Source organism: Clytia hemisphaerica, unplaced genomic scaffold (assembly GCF_902728285.1).
Source record: "Clytia hemisphaerica strain Z4C2 unplaced genomic scaffold, Clytia hemisphaerica genome assembly, whole genome shotgun sequence".
In the NCBI taxonomy this organism is placed as follows: domain Eukaryota; kingdom Metazoa; phylum Cnidaria; class Hydrozoa; order Leptothecata; family Clytiidae; genus Clytia; species Clytia hemisphaerica.
The window spans coordinates 1,863,451-1,878,152 of record NW_027103890.1 but is presented as its reverse complement, the minus strand read 5'-3'; the positions used below and the strand labels follow the sequence as shown (position 1 = coordinate 1,878,152).

General features: G+C 35.8%; 1 protein-coding gene across 5 annotated transcripts; it reads left to right on the top strand.

Annotated features, from left to right (window-relative positions):
• The first annotated feature begins 2,867 nt into the window (after window positions 1-2,867).
• Window positions 2,868-13,851, top strand: LOC136808638 (neurofilament heavy polypeptide-like). Of its 5 annotated transcripts, none has more exons than XM_067065185.1 (13): window positions 2,868-3,448; window positions 7,854-7,955; window positions 8,218-8,273; window positions 8,446-8,598; window positions 8,918-9,077; window positions 9,228-9,317; window positions 10,607-11,143; window positions 11,294-11,374; window positions 11,560-11,750; window positions 12,201-12,268; window positions 12,564-12,738; window positions 13,062-13,111; window positions 13,608-13,851. In XM_067065185.1, coding segments are annotated over exons 1-11 (1,467 nt in total). In that variant the 5' UTR covers window positions 2,868-3,420; the 3' UTR covers window positions 12,565-12,738; window positions 13,062-13,111; window positions 13,608-13,851. The 5 variants fall into 5 exon arrangements, with proteins under 5 accessions (XP_066921286.1, XP_066921285.1, XP_066921284.1 ...); XM_067065184.1 differs by having other exon boundaries at window positions 12,564-12,871; XM_067065186.1 differs by lacking the exons at window positions 12,201-12,268; window positions 12,564-12,738; window positions 13,062-13,111; window positions 13,608-13,851 and adding an exon at window positions 7,352-7,479 and having other exon boundaries at window positions 3,377-3,448; window positions 11,560-11,882.
• The last annotated feature ends 851 nt before the right edge of the window (window positions 13,852-14,702 follow it).

Here is a 14,702-nt window from a genome sequence, read left to right as displayed (position 1 = left end):
ATGGTCTTTAAAGCTCAAGAAGATCTATAAACAATAAAGGTAGTTATTAATAAAATAACAGACAAAGATAAATTACAGTTTGAACAAAAATGTATACAAATGTACATTTGAAAACTTGAGCAAACTTCTTTAAAGATTCCAGAAAAAGAATTGAAATCATTGCTGAAATGAACTTCTGACTAAATTACAGTATTTATTCAGTTTTAAAGACAAGAAACAAAATTAGCCATATACAAAACACTTTTTCCAGTCAAAGACGAAAGAATCAGCTCATCATCATAACCAGTCTGCCATTTTGTTTGTTTTGATTTGCAAAAGTAATATTGTAATTCGTGTTATGGTGTAATTATATACTTTTTCTATAATTTGCATTTATAACACTCGCTTCAGCTTTTCAATGCTAAATCAAAACTAATGAAATGTAATATATAATAATGGTAATAGCCTATAACGTAATATGAAAATGTGTATAACATTTACCGCTGTATAATTTACCGCCTTATTTTTGCGGAACACTTAATTGGCCGGAAATCAAATTACAAACAAACACAAACGCAAAGATTCGAGATTCCAGTCCAATATCTATGCGTGAAGCTATGAGTGCCTCCTCGTCGCTGCGCTCCTGCGGGGGCAAAGAATATAATTTCCACATGGATTTTTAATGTTTTCCAAACTGCTTCGAAAAGCACAAATTTACAACCCAAAAAGTCTATTTTTTCCAAGATGAACTTTCAATCTAGAAAAATATGATTTCCACATGGATTTTTAACGTTTTCCAAACTGTTTCGAAAAGCACAAATTTCCTACGCAAAAAGACTAGTTTTTCAGCCCAAAGTCTCAATCTAAAAAAAATTCTTTTTTTCCACATTGATTTTCAACTTTTTTTCAATTTTCAAAGTGTTTGGAAAAATGAAATTTCCAACTCAAAAAGTCATGCTTTCCAACCAGCATTGGAAAATTGTTAATTCTACATTTGGTTTTATTTTATTGATTTTTTGAGGGCATTGGTTTATGTCACAAAACCTATTGGCAATTTACGTTTTCCCAATCAGCTATGAGGTAACTGTTCAAATTTCCAACCTAACCAAAATTTCCAACCCGAAAAGATGGAATTTCCAACCTTGGATTTTAATAATTTTTTCCTGTGATAAGTACATAGTGCAACTCTTATCACTCCGGGAAATTGACCTCTCAAATTCGCTGAGAAGATTTGGATCCTGTCAAATCAAAATTTTAAAACTTCGACCCAAAAATAGCCTCAATGGTAAGAGAAAAAGGAGGCGTTTGATCGAGCAAACGCGGGGCGAGGTAGCGAGGGGCCCGCAATCTGTCGTGTGATTATTATACATAGACTAGTAAACTATTGTCGTTGTATTTCGCTGCAGCTTCGCCTCCCCGCGCACTGGGTGTACTGAATACAAAAAGAATACAAGTGGTTTTCAAAACCACTCTCTCCCGCGGCAATTTATTTTTTTTAAAGAATTCTCTTGCGCGTTTCAATTTATACGCACTGTTCCCACTTCCTGTGTCAACGGAAAAACCAGACGCTTGCAAGTCTATCGTGTGATGAATGGGTGTGTAAAGTCAAACTCAAAAATTACTTTTTAGAAAATTTGGGCTTATCGAGAAAAAATATCTTTAGTTGTAATTATGCATGCAATGCAATGTTAAATGACAAAAATTGTCAAGTCCTTGGCGGCTAAAATGCAACTTTTGCGCGCGCTCGATCGATTAACTCGAGGGAAAAAGTTTTATTTAACGTATTACTGTTATGCCCCGGGGAGGGGGTACTAGAGTTACGAGTTGGCTGACGGGTATGTGCCGCGCGGTCTTTGGTGGATATGGACCCTTAGAGGGACTAAGACCAGCCCTTAGATCGACTGAAATCGAGGAAAAATCCGATTTTTCGTGAATTCAGGGTCAAGCGAAGAATCTTTGAAGATCTTTGAAAGATTTTTGACCAGGGATGATATATGTGATATCTGTGGCTTTTGATTCCGTTATGTTGATATCTTGAAAAGGTTTTTTTTGAATTTTAAACATATTTTTACCTCATATTCTGGAAAACGGATGATTTCACGGATTCGAATTTTAGCTGGACAATTGACTTTCTTCGTGTCTTGGACGAGCGTACGTGTTTTCTTCGACTCTCCTTGTTCCTCCTGGTAGGGAAAATTAATTATAGATTTGTATTTTGCTGTGTATTTTTGAAGGAAAGTTAATTAATATTTAGTGCATTGTAGACAAAAACTATTCTGTGTATTTTCGAAGGAAATAATACAATTTTATAAAGAATCCCCTCGATGTATTTTTAATGAAAAATGTTTTTGCGTATTTTTATAGACGAGGTTTGGGAATGGGTTTGTTTGTCTTGAAATGGGGGATGGAAAGTATGGAATCATGAGGGCAAGGTTATTGACATCCTTCTCTTTTTCGAATACACAGAGCAGCGCAGCTTGATATAAAAAGTAAAATATAAAATACCTCAGCTTGTTTTGCTAATCGTTTTTCTTTGTGAGATTTATTGAAATCCTGTCCATGAGCGCAATATAACCTTTGGGATCCAACAATCAAAAATGGAACTCCAGTGTACGGTATTTGTTCAGTCTCCCAGTAAACTTCAACATGAAATCAACGGCAGTTTTAACATATTATGTAAATTGCAATTCTTTAAGCGTTTTAACATATAATGTTAAATTCGTTCTTTGTCGAATTAACATAATACGTTGATTCCAAGAGCGCACACCTAAAGCTTTGCTTACCGTAGGGCGGTGGTGGGTGGTAGTGTCGATAAAACGCCCAATTTAATCATAATGGTAGACGAAGCTCCGTGCACGTCCTCCTTTTGCTCTTTAATCAACTGGTTGGCAAACGATATCATCCACCAGGATGCATCCTCTCTTATTTTCCACCTATTTTCTACTTTCCTATCTTCTATCCTGATTTTCTGACTTTCTCTAGTGTTTCTAATTGTTTTCTAAGTATTTTTCTGAAATTTGCCCGTACCGGTCTCCGACCCCGGCTCGAACCACCAAATACAAGCAACCTTGGTTTACAAACCCAATGCCTAACCGCTAGCGCCAACGAGACACGGCAGAATGCTGTCATTCACAAATACTTATAGTGTGTAATTTACAGACCTTTATTAAGAAAGCTCCCAACCCTACCGGTGCCCCTACAAGGATCCCTACGGGATCCTAAGTTAGGTCACAGGGTACGGATGCCCCTAAGAAGGCCTTCGGCCTTATATTGTGACTCTCGAGCTCCAACCCTAACCCTAACCCTAACTGATAATAACCGAACCCCCGTCTAGGTCCGTAGATTGAAAAATTTCACTTGCATCCTGGTGGATGATATCGTCTGCCAACCTAATCAACTGATCAATACTAAACATTATACAGTTTGAAATAGATTTATACAATGGCTGATAATATGAACAATAATCAAGGTACGTATGTATTGTTTTTCTGGATCCTGGATTTTGTCTAGAACCTAAATTGTTTACAAGATAGCATCAAATTGTCAGACTAGGTATCTATATAAAATTGATAATATAAAATATGTAGACACACCTATGCTCTATAAACTGAACAGATACTTAAAAACCATCATTTGCACAAGTAACAGTATTTTGACAAATTCGTAGTATAAATATGGATTATCATTAATTTCAAATGTTTATCCTATTTGTGAGTTGGTTTGTTTTATAATCTGATAATCCAGACGATGTCAATCGAACGAATCGAAAGCCAAATCAATTGAACACAATCGAATAATTGCAATTCGATTGACGAACGCAATCGAATTGTAATAGAATATTACCCATGACTTGCCGTTCGATTGCTTCAATTACGTTCGATTGTATTCGATTGCGTTCGATTGTATTCGATTTATGTTCGACTGATTCAATGGTACTAGATTTTATTCACTTTCGTACGGGACTTTAGCGCTCGGCCGCCCACGCTATAAAAAGCTCTAACGGGGTAATCCAATTTAATTTTATCGCAATCAAACTCATCGAACATAATCGTAACCGAACGAAATCGAATGTAATTGACCTCGTGATTGACAATCAATCGAACCAATTGAATACACGTTTTTTTTATAAGGAACACGTTTATAAGGAACTCGAGGCTGAAAATGGTTCAAAAAATAAGGAATTGTTAAGGAACTGCTCAGGCTGAGAATAAGTGGATTTGAAAATAATGTACCTTATTGGGACTAATTTGACCAAATTTTGATCTTTCAAGGGGCAATTAAAGTTCAAAATTTCCTATGTAGTATAGTAAGGAACTCGATAAGGAACTTTGAGACTGAAATTCTCTGTAAAAATAAGGAAATCCAGGCTCAGAGCAAAGTTAAGGTTCCTTATAAAAAAAAATGTGTATAGTCAACTATCAATCAAACCAATCTAACCTTACTCGAACGCAATCAAACACAATCGAATATTACCCAGGATTCGGCCGTTCGATTAAGATTCGATTACGTTCGACAATCAGTTACATCAAAATGCCTCGAAAATGTCAATATGAAAATTGCGTAATCAGAGAACGTATGTCTCGCTCATTATAAAAAGGCCGACACAAACTTTCAATAATTGGATTGTAACATCGAGTTAAGTCTCTTTTGTTAAGTCATCAGGGGGTAAATAAAACAGACCTTGATACATTTATCATTCGTTTCAACTTGACCATTTGTTTAAAACTCAGCCTCCTAAATATTTGGGGTAGGTAAAATATGTACAAAGAAATTCATACTTTTCCAACCCGGCCAATCTTTAAAAAAGAAGCGAACAATAAAATGTAATTACCCTTTCCAAATAAACCTCTTCGGTGGCGAGCGTAGTCTACTCTGACGTAATTGTAAAATTTATGTAATGGGAGTTTGACATAGTAATGTAATGTTGTTTGGGGAATTATGAAGTTCTCTGGGATTTCGATTGCATTTATTCAGGTTGATTTTTTATGACTTCTAATGGTACTTTTTCTAACGAGTTTGATTACTCTGTTCTCACACTTATGTCTTTTTTTTTTGCGTCCTTTTCCGTGATTACTTTTATTTATATTTTTAAAGACAGGTAAGAAGGCATATTGATGTAACTGACAATCGAATTGCAATTATTCAATCGCGTTCGATTACGTTCGATTGGTTCGATTGCGATTTTTGTTCGAAGTTGTTTGATTGACACCATCTGGGATAATCCATCATACTATAAACACTTACTGGGAATACTACTCCAGATGGTCGCCACTCTTCTCGATGCGATACAATTGATGAAAGAATTTTCTAATCCATACATAGTTAATTGATAATGGACAAGATGTCAATAGACCTTTTCGCCTTTCCATCCACCATCTTGAATTGTATGCAAAGATACAGGAGCGAAAAAGCCGTGGTTGGATTTAGTTGGAAAATATGCAAAATATATGCAATTTTACACAAAGATTAAAAAGACAACAAAGCATCTTATAAATAAATTTTATAATCATTAGATTAGAACAATAAAAGATCGAATTTCTTAATCCAAAAAGAAATATTTACCGAACAACATTTTGGCGGAACGCTAGTGTGACTAACTGCCAGCCAATTGAACAGTTGATCATCGATTGGCTTTTTAGAAAGGATTGATATCGATCAATTGTAGTCTATTTCTATTTCTATTGGCTGAGTTAGGAGGCTTTTAAGGCCTTCTTTTTTAGACTTTCCCAACTATCATTAACGGAAATCCTTGCATTTGCACAGGATTCGACATGCGGCAAATGCAACGGGGTCAAAAACGAAAGTGGCAAAAAAACCCAGTGCAAATACACTCGATCACTGCGATCACCGTTGCATTTACACAGAGTGGAAAAATGTTTCACTTGATTATAAAAAAATGCACAGATCAAAATTTTAACCCGTTGACAAAAATTTTTTAAAAAAGGCTAGAGAATCGTCTAAAGATAACTATATCTTATTCTTCCTTTGTTCTCTAGTTAAAACATTTTATTGATTCAAAATTTTAATGAAATCGCATTTTGCTTAACTATAGACACTATCAGCTTGATACCGTTTTCAACTTTCCCCAACTTGCACTCCTCAAAAATAAAGAAGAAGTAATCAGCAGCCACACACAATGGAGCGCATGATGTTACTCGCTTTGTTTATAAATTGGGTGGGTGTGCATTATCTAATTCTCCAATCAGCATTGGCCATTTTGAATGAAAAAATCAAATTAAAAAGGGCACGCTAACAGAGAAAGTTTTTTGTCGTGGACGACCCTGCTGATGTTAAGATCAAATAATTTTCAACACCGGACAATGCACGCACAGGACATCTAAGACAAGCTAAGATCATGGAATCAAAAATAGTGCTGTGTACTGTACTGAAAATAATTATCTCCTCTCACCTCTTAGAACTTCAAAAACCCATAACATTAGACATAAACTCAAGCTGAAAAAAACAATTGTATAACCCTTATTCGGCTGACAGCAAATTATTCTCCTGGGAATAGCGCAGCAAAATGACGCCATGTTTCAAATCAAAATATTGATCTGAACCCCCTGATTAATAGAGACAAAAATACTTGTTTTTACTAATGTATTAAAACCAGGGGATTACTTTCTTGCACCAGAAAGAAAGGATGACGTCATAATTATCTGCTTTCAATTTGTGTGATTTGAAAGTGTGGTGTGTGTACCCCGTCTTTGTGGAATTTTTTAATGGAATCAAAACAGAATATATGATACTGTACGTAAAATACTGTACTCAACTTGAATAAAACAAAAAGCTCATGTTAAATTAAAAAGATTGTTGAAATGTTTAATCAATTTCTGGCAAATGCAATTTTAACACTATACTGTACAGATTCGGAACGCTATCACCAGTCGTGCTATCAGTTATTTTACACATTGGCTCGTACACTATCCACAGTTGTGCTATTATTAATTTTACACACTGACTTGGATGCTTTCCACAGTCCTGCTCTCAGATATTTACACACTGGCTCGGACACTTCCACAGTCCTGCTATTGGATATTTTACACACTGGCTGTGATTCCTACTCCTTATCTATCTATCTAGCTATCTTTAAACAAACAGGGTCGTTCTTTTATTAATTTTAGTGCACCTATATATAAGAAAATGTTGATAAACTTTGGGCCAAGATAAGGCTTATTACATAGCCCATATGCCGATTTTATTTTTCTTAAGCAAAACGAAAACATCATATGTTTGTATGGGTTAAAAAATATTTTGAAATGAATTTATTGAATTGATAAAAATACACGACTTGCTGTATGGCAATCTAATTGTATTTATGGATATTTTGACTTTTTTACTGTCTAATCTGTTAATCCTGTTAACCTTTTAGAATTTAAGAGACACCAAGACAAAGCAACTGAACTGACACAATGACTTTGATATTTGACGATGGCCAAAAGTTTTCCATTTAATAAGACGGATACTGACTGACGACAAACTGAAAAGAAAACATCACAGGTTATCGCTACAATATGTGAAAAGTATTAGATCTTTTTTTAAATGAACAATATGACTGACTGACTGACTGACTGACTGACTGACTGACTGACTGACTGACTGACTGACTGACTGACTGACTGACTGACTGACTGACTGACTGACTGACTGACTGACTGACTGACTGACTGACTGACTGACTGACTGACTGACTGACTGACTGACTGACTGACTGACTGACTGACTGACTGACTGACTGACTGACTGACTGACTGACTGACTGACTGACTGACTGACTGACTGACTGACTGACTGACTGACTGACTGACTGACTGACTGACTGACTGACTGACTGATGTATAGTATGTTTTAATTTGGATTCCTCTATGTTTTAGAAGCAAGCGAAAAACCAAGTGATGGTCCTTCAAATAAAAGACCATTTGACTGCCCCACAAGTGAAAGCCAAAGTGGTGGTCCAGAGGTGTCCTACCAACCTAGTAAGAGCTTGTGTCGTGAATTTTGTACCTATTACAGTGTGCATAAGAGTCTCTTACTCTACCTTTAAAAACTCTACCCTCCTTTTTATCGCCCTCCCCTCCTAGGATACAGTTCATGATAATTCTTTTAGAAATTGAATCGTTTAAACTCTTCAACTGGGTTGATTATACCTATTATCAAATCTTTGTAAATAAGTTCATCATTCCATTATTTTCTAGATTGTTCAGATATCTATATTTAAATTATTTAAATTCTATTTAGTGCTACCGAAAAGAAAGAAGAGACTAATGAAAACCCCGTATGGTGCAAGATCTAAGGTAACTTTTAACGAATCTTTAGAGAGTGGTCAGAAGGGGTGGAGGATTTTTGAGGGGAAAGGGAAGGGTTGAAATTTTTTCAAGAGGAAAGGGGGTGTGAAAATATTAAACAAAATTATAGTTGGGGTGTGGAAATGGTTTTTGTATATGTAATTTTCTTAAATTATCATAGAAATGTAATAACTGCGATGAAATGGCTCCAGTCGCAAAAGTGAAATGCCCCAAATGCCAGACAACCTTTGAAAGGAAAGGCAAAAGAATCGAGGATTACATCCCACCCGGGTCTGTAAATCTCACCCGTGCACGGTACGAAGCAAAAGGGAAGGTTCGTTGTTTTTCAGATTTCTTTTCTTTTTTTTTTTTTCTTTTTTTTTTGCTGGCAAAGACTACCCCTTTATTTGGTGTTGTTTGACTTAAAGATTGAAAATCCTGTAGGTTGTGCTCGGGACGAATGGAAGGTGAACTTATATTTCACTGGCTTTTAAAAAACTCGAGGAAGAACATTTGATTTCAAAAAGACCGCGATGGAAGAAATTGTAAAAACGCCAAATCTCTGAAGAAATGCGAACTTTCCGAATTCTTTAGGACAATTTTAGAGATCTTCAAATTAACATTTTATTTTGTAAACTTCGTTTTTACTTCAGTTAATTGGAATCGCTTCAAAGGAGCACCAACACCATGTGGTCCTACTTGATATTGGTCCGACAACAGCTGATGGTTGGGGAAACTCGCCGTTGGCATTGGAGTTTCTGAATTCAAAACAAGGGCGTCTCTTCTTGCCGACCTTTAAAAAATGGTTAAAAGGTATTTGAAATTGATTAAAAGGTTGTTTTCTGAAGTATGAAGAAGTAGTGTTTAATCCAAAATTTTCTTTTTTCACTCTGTTATTGTACCACAAGATCGCGATAATTCGCTTTCTGGAAGCAGCAGTTAGAAAGTATTTCTTCTTTTTAGACAAGCAAAGAACTTTAAATACAACACCAGCAGATGCACCAGCAGAGGCAGAGGCAACAGCAACCAACCAGCCGATGTACAAAGCCAGTGGTAAGTGATTTACAATTTTTATTAACTTGGTTCTTTTTTGGACCTACCTGGAGGTCCTATAAATTAACCTGTGTTCGTCCGTCCGTCCGTCCGTCTGTTACCAACTTTTCTCGGGATTGAATCATAGGAATCTTTTGATTTTTGGTACAAAGGTGCAAAATGGTGGTGGGCAAAATGTGACGGAGCCCGATTTTCTAAAAAAAATCTTTTTGGGCAAATTTGGGCCAAAAAACGGCTAAAAAACGGGGTTTTTTGGACTTTGTGAAAAATTGGATGATTAATTTTTTCTGTTTTTTTGCATGAAAGTAGGGTACCATCATAGGTAAAAGATGGCTGAAGCAGATTTTTGCAAAAAAAATTTTGTTGGCTCAAAAAACGCATGTTTATCTATAAGAATCACTTGTAATAAGCATACATCAATGTTCTTAGTCAAATTACTCAATTTTTATATGAGAAAGATGTTTTTTTTTGCTCATGAGGCCTTACTGTTGGAGAATATGTGTGTTTAGACAGGAAATTTGGGTTGCCTGGCGTGTTTTCATAAAAAAACTGGCCAAATTCGATATTTTTTTATAAGCACATTATCAATTACTTAGGTATTAGCTTTTCTCGAGATTGGCTCTTTCATTCTTTATGATTTATTGCACAAACATGCATAACTATAAACCCTCGAATGTAACGGAGCCCGATTTTCGAAAGAAAATGTTTTTGGGCAAATTTGGGCCAAAAAACGGCTAAAAAAAGGGTTTTTTGGACTTTGTGAAAAATTGGATCATTAATTTTTCTGATTTTTTGCATGAAAGTAGGTAAAAGATGGCTGAAGCAGATTTTTGTAAAAGAAGAATTTTTCAGCTAAAAAAACGCATCTTTATCTATAAGAATCACTATTAATAAACATACATCAATGTTCTTAGCCAAATTACTCAATTTTTTGATGAGATAGATGTTTTTTTTGCTCATAAAGTCTTGGATATGAAAGAATATTTCAAGAGTATGAAATTTTGGTTTCTAAACGTTTTTTTATAAGAAACAAACGACTAATTTTAATAGATCGTCACTATTTGTGTTCTGAATGATTGTTTAATGGTCACGTCACGTAGATATCAATTATAAATGTGTTAAATGCATAACCAGGTAGGTCCATAAAAGTATCACTTGTTTTTTTAAAACAAAATCTTTTCTTTCGCACTTTATCAGTTAAAAACTCTGTATCATTGAGGAAATGTGAATTTTTGCTTCACCATGCAAATTCATTTTGATCAAATAGAATTTCATCTTTAATGCCTTAGGAAGTCAAGAAAGCTCGTCATCAGCTGCCAGTCCTGCTAATCTTGCCAGTCCTGCCAATCCTGCCAGTCCTGCTAATCTTGCCAGTCCTGCCAATCCTGCCAGTCCTGCTAATCCTGCCAGTCCTGCCAATCCTGCCAGTCGTGCCAGTCCTGCTAATCCTGCCAGTCGTGCCAATCCTGCCAGTCGTGTCAGTCCTGCCAGTCCTGCCAATCCTGCCAGTCCTGCTAATCCTGCCAGTCGTGCCAATCCTGCCAATCCTGCCAGTCCTGCTAATCCTGCCAGTCGTGCCAATCCTGCCAATCCTGCCAGTCCTGCTAATCCTGCCAGTCGTGCCAATCCTGCCAGTCGTGCCAGTCCTGCTAATCCTACCAGTCCTGCTAATCCTGCCAATCCTGCCAGTCGTGCCAATCCTGCTAATCCTGCCAGTCGTGCCAATCCTGCCAGTCGTGTCAGTCCTGCCAATCCTGCCAGTCGTGCCAGTCAGTCACCCACACAATCGGCAAATCTTGGCACCCCTGTGGACGCTAACAATAATGGTAATAAAAGTCGGTGTTTTTTTTCAAAAACAAAATCTTTTCTTTCGCACTTTATCAGTTAAAAACTCTGTATCATTGAGGGAATTTGAATTTTTGCTTCACCATGCATATTCATTTTGATCAAATAGAATTTCATCTTTAATGCCTTAGAAAATCAAGAAGGCTCGTCATCAGCAGCTACTCCTGCCAGTCTTGACGCATCTGACGACGCTAGCAACAATGGCAATAAAAGTAGGTGTTTTGAAACGTTAACGTTTAACTGAGATAAAGTAAAGCAAGAGTGAATTTAATGCAACTCATTGCCAACAGGAAAAGAAGCCTTATTGTCAAGATTTAGCTCTAACAGAATCTAAAGTTCTAATATCCTTCCAGACATGACGTATGACTAATATCTATGTTTCTACTTTCATTTTCAGGAATGTATCAATTGAGCGGAAGACCACAGAGAGGAAAATTTGTTGCCCTTTATACCGTCGACCATGATAAATACTGGGTTATCAAGGTTTCCAAAACGGCACGTGGTATGGTATGGGGATCGTGGGTAGAGAACTTTGAAAATTGCTGGCATATCACGGATCAGCTCAAGGAACCAGTTTCCTTTGATAATGTAATTCGGAGGGGCGACATGACCTCGTTTATTTCATTTAAGATGAAAGAATTGCCATCTGGGGGGTTCATAGTCCCGCCAGATGTCCACGATGCCCTTTTAAAGGAAATAAAGAAATTAGATTAAACCAAATTTTATACTCTTGTTTTTGTTTGTTGTATTTTACCAATATACCCTTAGTACCCCTAAGGGTACACCTATTTAAGAAAATTAAGTTTTCTTTAAATTCTGCTACTGTTGTTGTGTCAGCGCACCTCCGTATTTTTCTTTTTCTTTTTCTTTGATTATTTTTAACTATTAACTTAAACCCTGATTGCATTTTTTTCACCTTTTCTGATACTGAAGAAATCATAAACCTTCATGTGGTTTATTTATTTAATATTTTTTTTTCATAAACAGTTATGTATACAGTGAATGCATACTATGTATATGAATTTCTTTTCATTTCAGATTGTTAATGATAAAAAATATAAAAAAATATGCAGAGGTCTGGAAAATACAAGCAAGGTGGTCTATTGGTGAGTACATTTATTAGTAAATTGTCAACAATTTAATTGTCAGTAGAATTTCAAGTGCTGAAAGCTTTCGATAGAGTTCGAATTATAGCCAGTCTACTTATCGGTTATGGTTTTTTATTAGTCTCTAAAAGATTGATTTCCAGGATCCTCTACCTTGATTTTCTTAGTGCTAAATAAAACTTAATAAAGTAGCTAGTTTGAAGGTTTCATACCTCTTCTAAACCTATCGCTGCAGAATTGACTTTTTTACAGATAAAATGGAAAATGTTTTGATTTTTTTGTTATTCTTTTGCAGATTCGTAGGACCAACCAAAGTGGAAAATGCCGTGTCAAAGGGTGTAGATTTTATCATAAATTTCTCAAGAATTTAAAACGGCATGTTGAGCACAGTCATAAGATGACGTTGGCAGAACATAGAAAATTGCCCCCGTCACTGCTCGCTGTATCCGTAAAGAAAAATGAGAGTAAAGGTTATATGAGATATAGAGTAACAGAACCTTGTCAGATTAAAAGATGCAAAAGGTTCATGCAGCCTTTTAATGATCTTACTCGACACTTAAGGGTTTCGCATAACATGACTAGGAAAAGCTATGATATCAAAAGGTAATTCTCAATAAGAACCTGTGAACTAAGCTTTATTTTCGAGATTTTCATGCTCAAATGTTCTTAAACTTTTATTAAAGTCCAAAAATAATTCAAACTAAGTTGAAAAGATTTAACAAGTCTTTCTACCGATTTCAGTTCTTTGTCATATATTTCATATTCTTTCTTTAATATATGTTTTTCTTTTCAGGAAAGATGACATTTCAAAAGAACACGAAGTAATCAGCGCTTTATCACTAGGTGATTTTTCTATATACTTATTTGTAAATACATGATAGGAGCCGTTACAACCTTACAGTGAAAAGGGGTCTATATATAGACTGTGCATGAAATAGAATCGTCAAAAGCACTTTACATCTACATTATTTAAATTGAATACATTGCAATGTTCTACATTCTATAACATTTTTAACTTTAGAGGTCTCACTTTCCATCTTGATACATAATAGGCAAGAAGTTTGTCCAATACACCTAACAACCTCGAAACTACGAAAGGATTTGGTGGGAGTATAAGGGTGACGGTTATCGTAAATTTTTAAAGTCTGCAGGCCTTTTTCACATTACTTTTGGCGTCAGTCGTCACCCCGAAGCTCGCACCTAATCTTCTTGTATTGAAGAACCTTCCTAAAATATTCAACATTATTTTAGCAACGCGTAACTTGCAGTTTATTCTTCATGTCAAATTTTTAAAGGTGTAAGGTATGTTTGAAATGGTTCAAAATTTATTTACTTTCAGACAAGCGTGAAACAGTCAAATCAGAACCTATGACAAATGTCGAAGTAAACCTTGAACCGTCAGAACCAGACGAAACCTCGGAACCCGAATCAGATGAACGAAGTGTCCTAGATTCAGATGTTCCTCCATCTTCTCCATTCAACCCTGATGATTTTTTTTCACTGAATAAATGAAATATATAACACTTTTGTATAATGAAATAATTTCGTTTTCTATATTTTGAAAATTCACAAGATGAAACTTATGTCCTACTCCGTTTATCCCGTTAATATGGATTAATTTGTTACATATAAACTCGTCAAATAAGGGTACCATACCATAAGAGTATCTATGCTAAAGTCGACATTGTGATCCGATTTCCGTTCGAATAGCCCATATTACATTTAACAGAAGGGTTGAACAAACATAAATCCAAAATTTGCATAAGCCCCCCTGGAAAGAAATCATAACACCTTGCAAAGTTTCTCATTATTCATTGAAACAATGAACTATAGACGAATTTAAGATAAATTTTACCACCCGGAAACTACTTTAATTGGATAAAATCTCGCGAGATCAAATTTCGCGAGCGAAAAAAATCGCGAAATTTTCTGGATTTAATTTTGCGAATCAGGGTTTTGAAAAATTTCGCCTGGATTTAATTTCGCGAATAAGCCTGAAAACAGCTGAAAAATAGCCATTTTTTTGCCAAAAATGGAGACTTTAGATTGGTTTCTCCGCCGAAAATGCGATTTAAAAATTTCTATGTGGATTTAATTTCGCGAGTCAGGAATCTCACGCGTTTTCGCGAAATCGCGAAAGTTAATCCGATTAAAGTATATCAGAAGAGGCTTCCTCCAGAAATTATAAATACGATAGGGATGTCCCTGCTTGAAATTCGAAAAAATGGCCTGGAAAATTAAGACTAGATACAGAAGTTCAAATCAGAGGGACTTGGAAAAAAACATACATCAAAACCTTCAGGAAAACCCCAAAACCCCAAATATCCCCTCTAAAGATTCGGCCGAATGAAAACGCGTTCCCAATTTTTTGTTTTGAGTATAGAAACACGTCAAATAAAGGCTCCTATAAGAATATCTATGCTATAGTCGATAT

What these genes read in the sequence shown, in the direction of transcription:
- LOC136808638 (XM_067065183.1), top strand. Translation starts at nt 3,421, where the DNA reads ATGGCTGATAATATGAACAATAATCAAG. An exon ending in CGTATGGTGCAAGATCTAAG is followed by an intron (nt 8,274 to 8,445) that starts GTAACTTTTAAC and finishes AAATTATCATAG; the next exon opens with AAATGTAATAACTGCGATGA. An exon ending in TAGCAACAATGGCAATAAAA is followed by an intron (nt 11,375 to 11,559) that starts GTAGGTGTTTTG and finishes TTTCATTTTCAG; the next exon opens with GAATGTATCAATTGAGCGGA.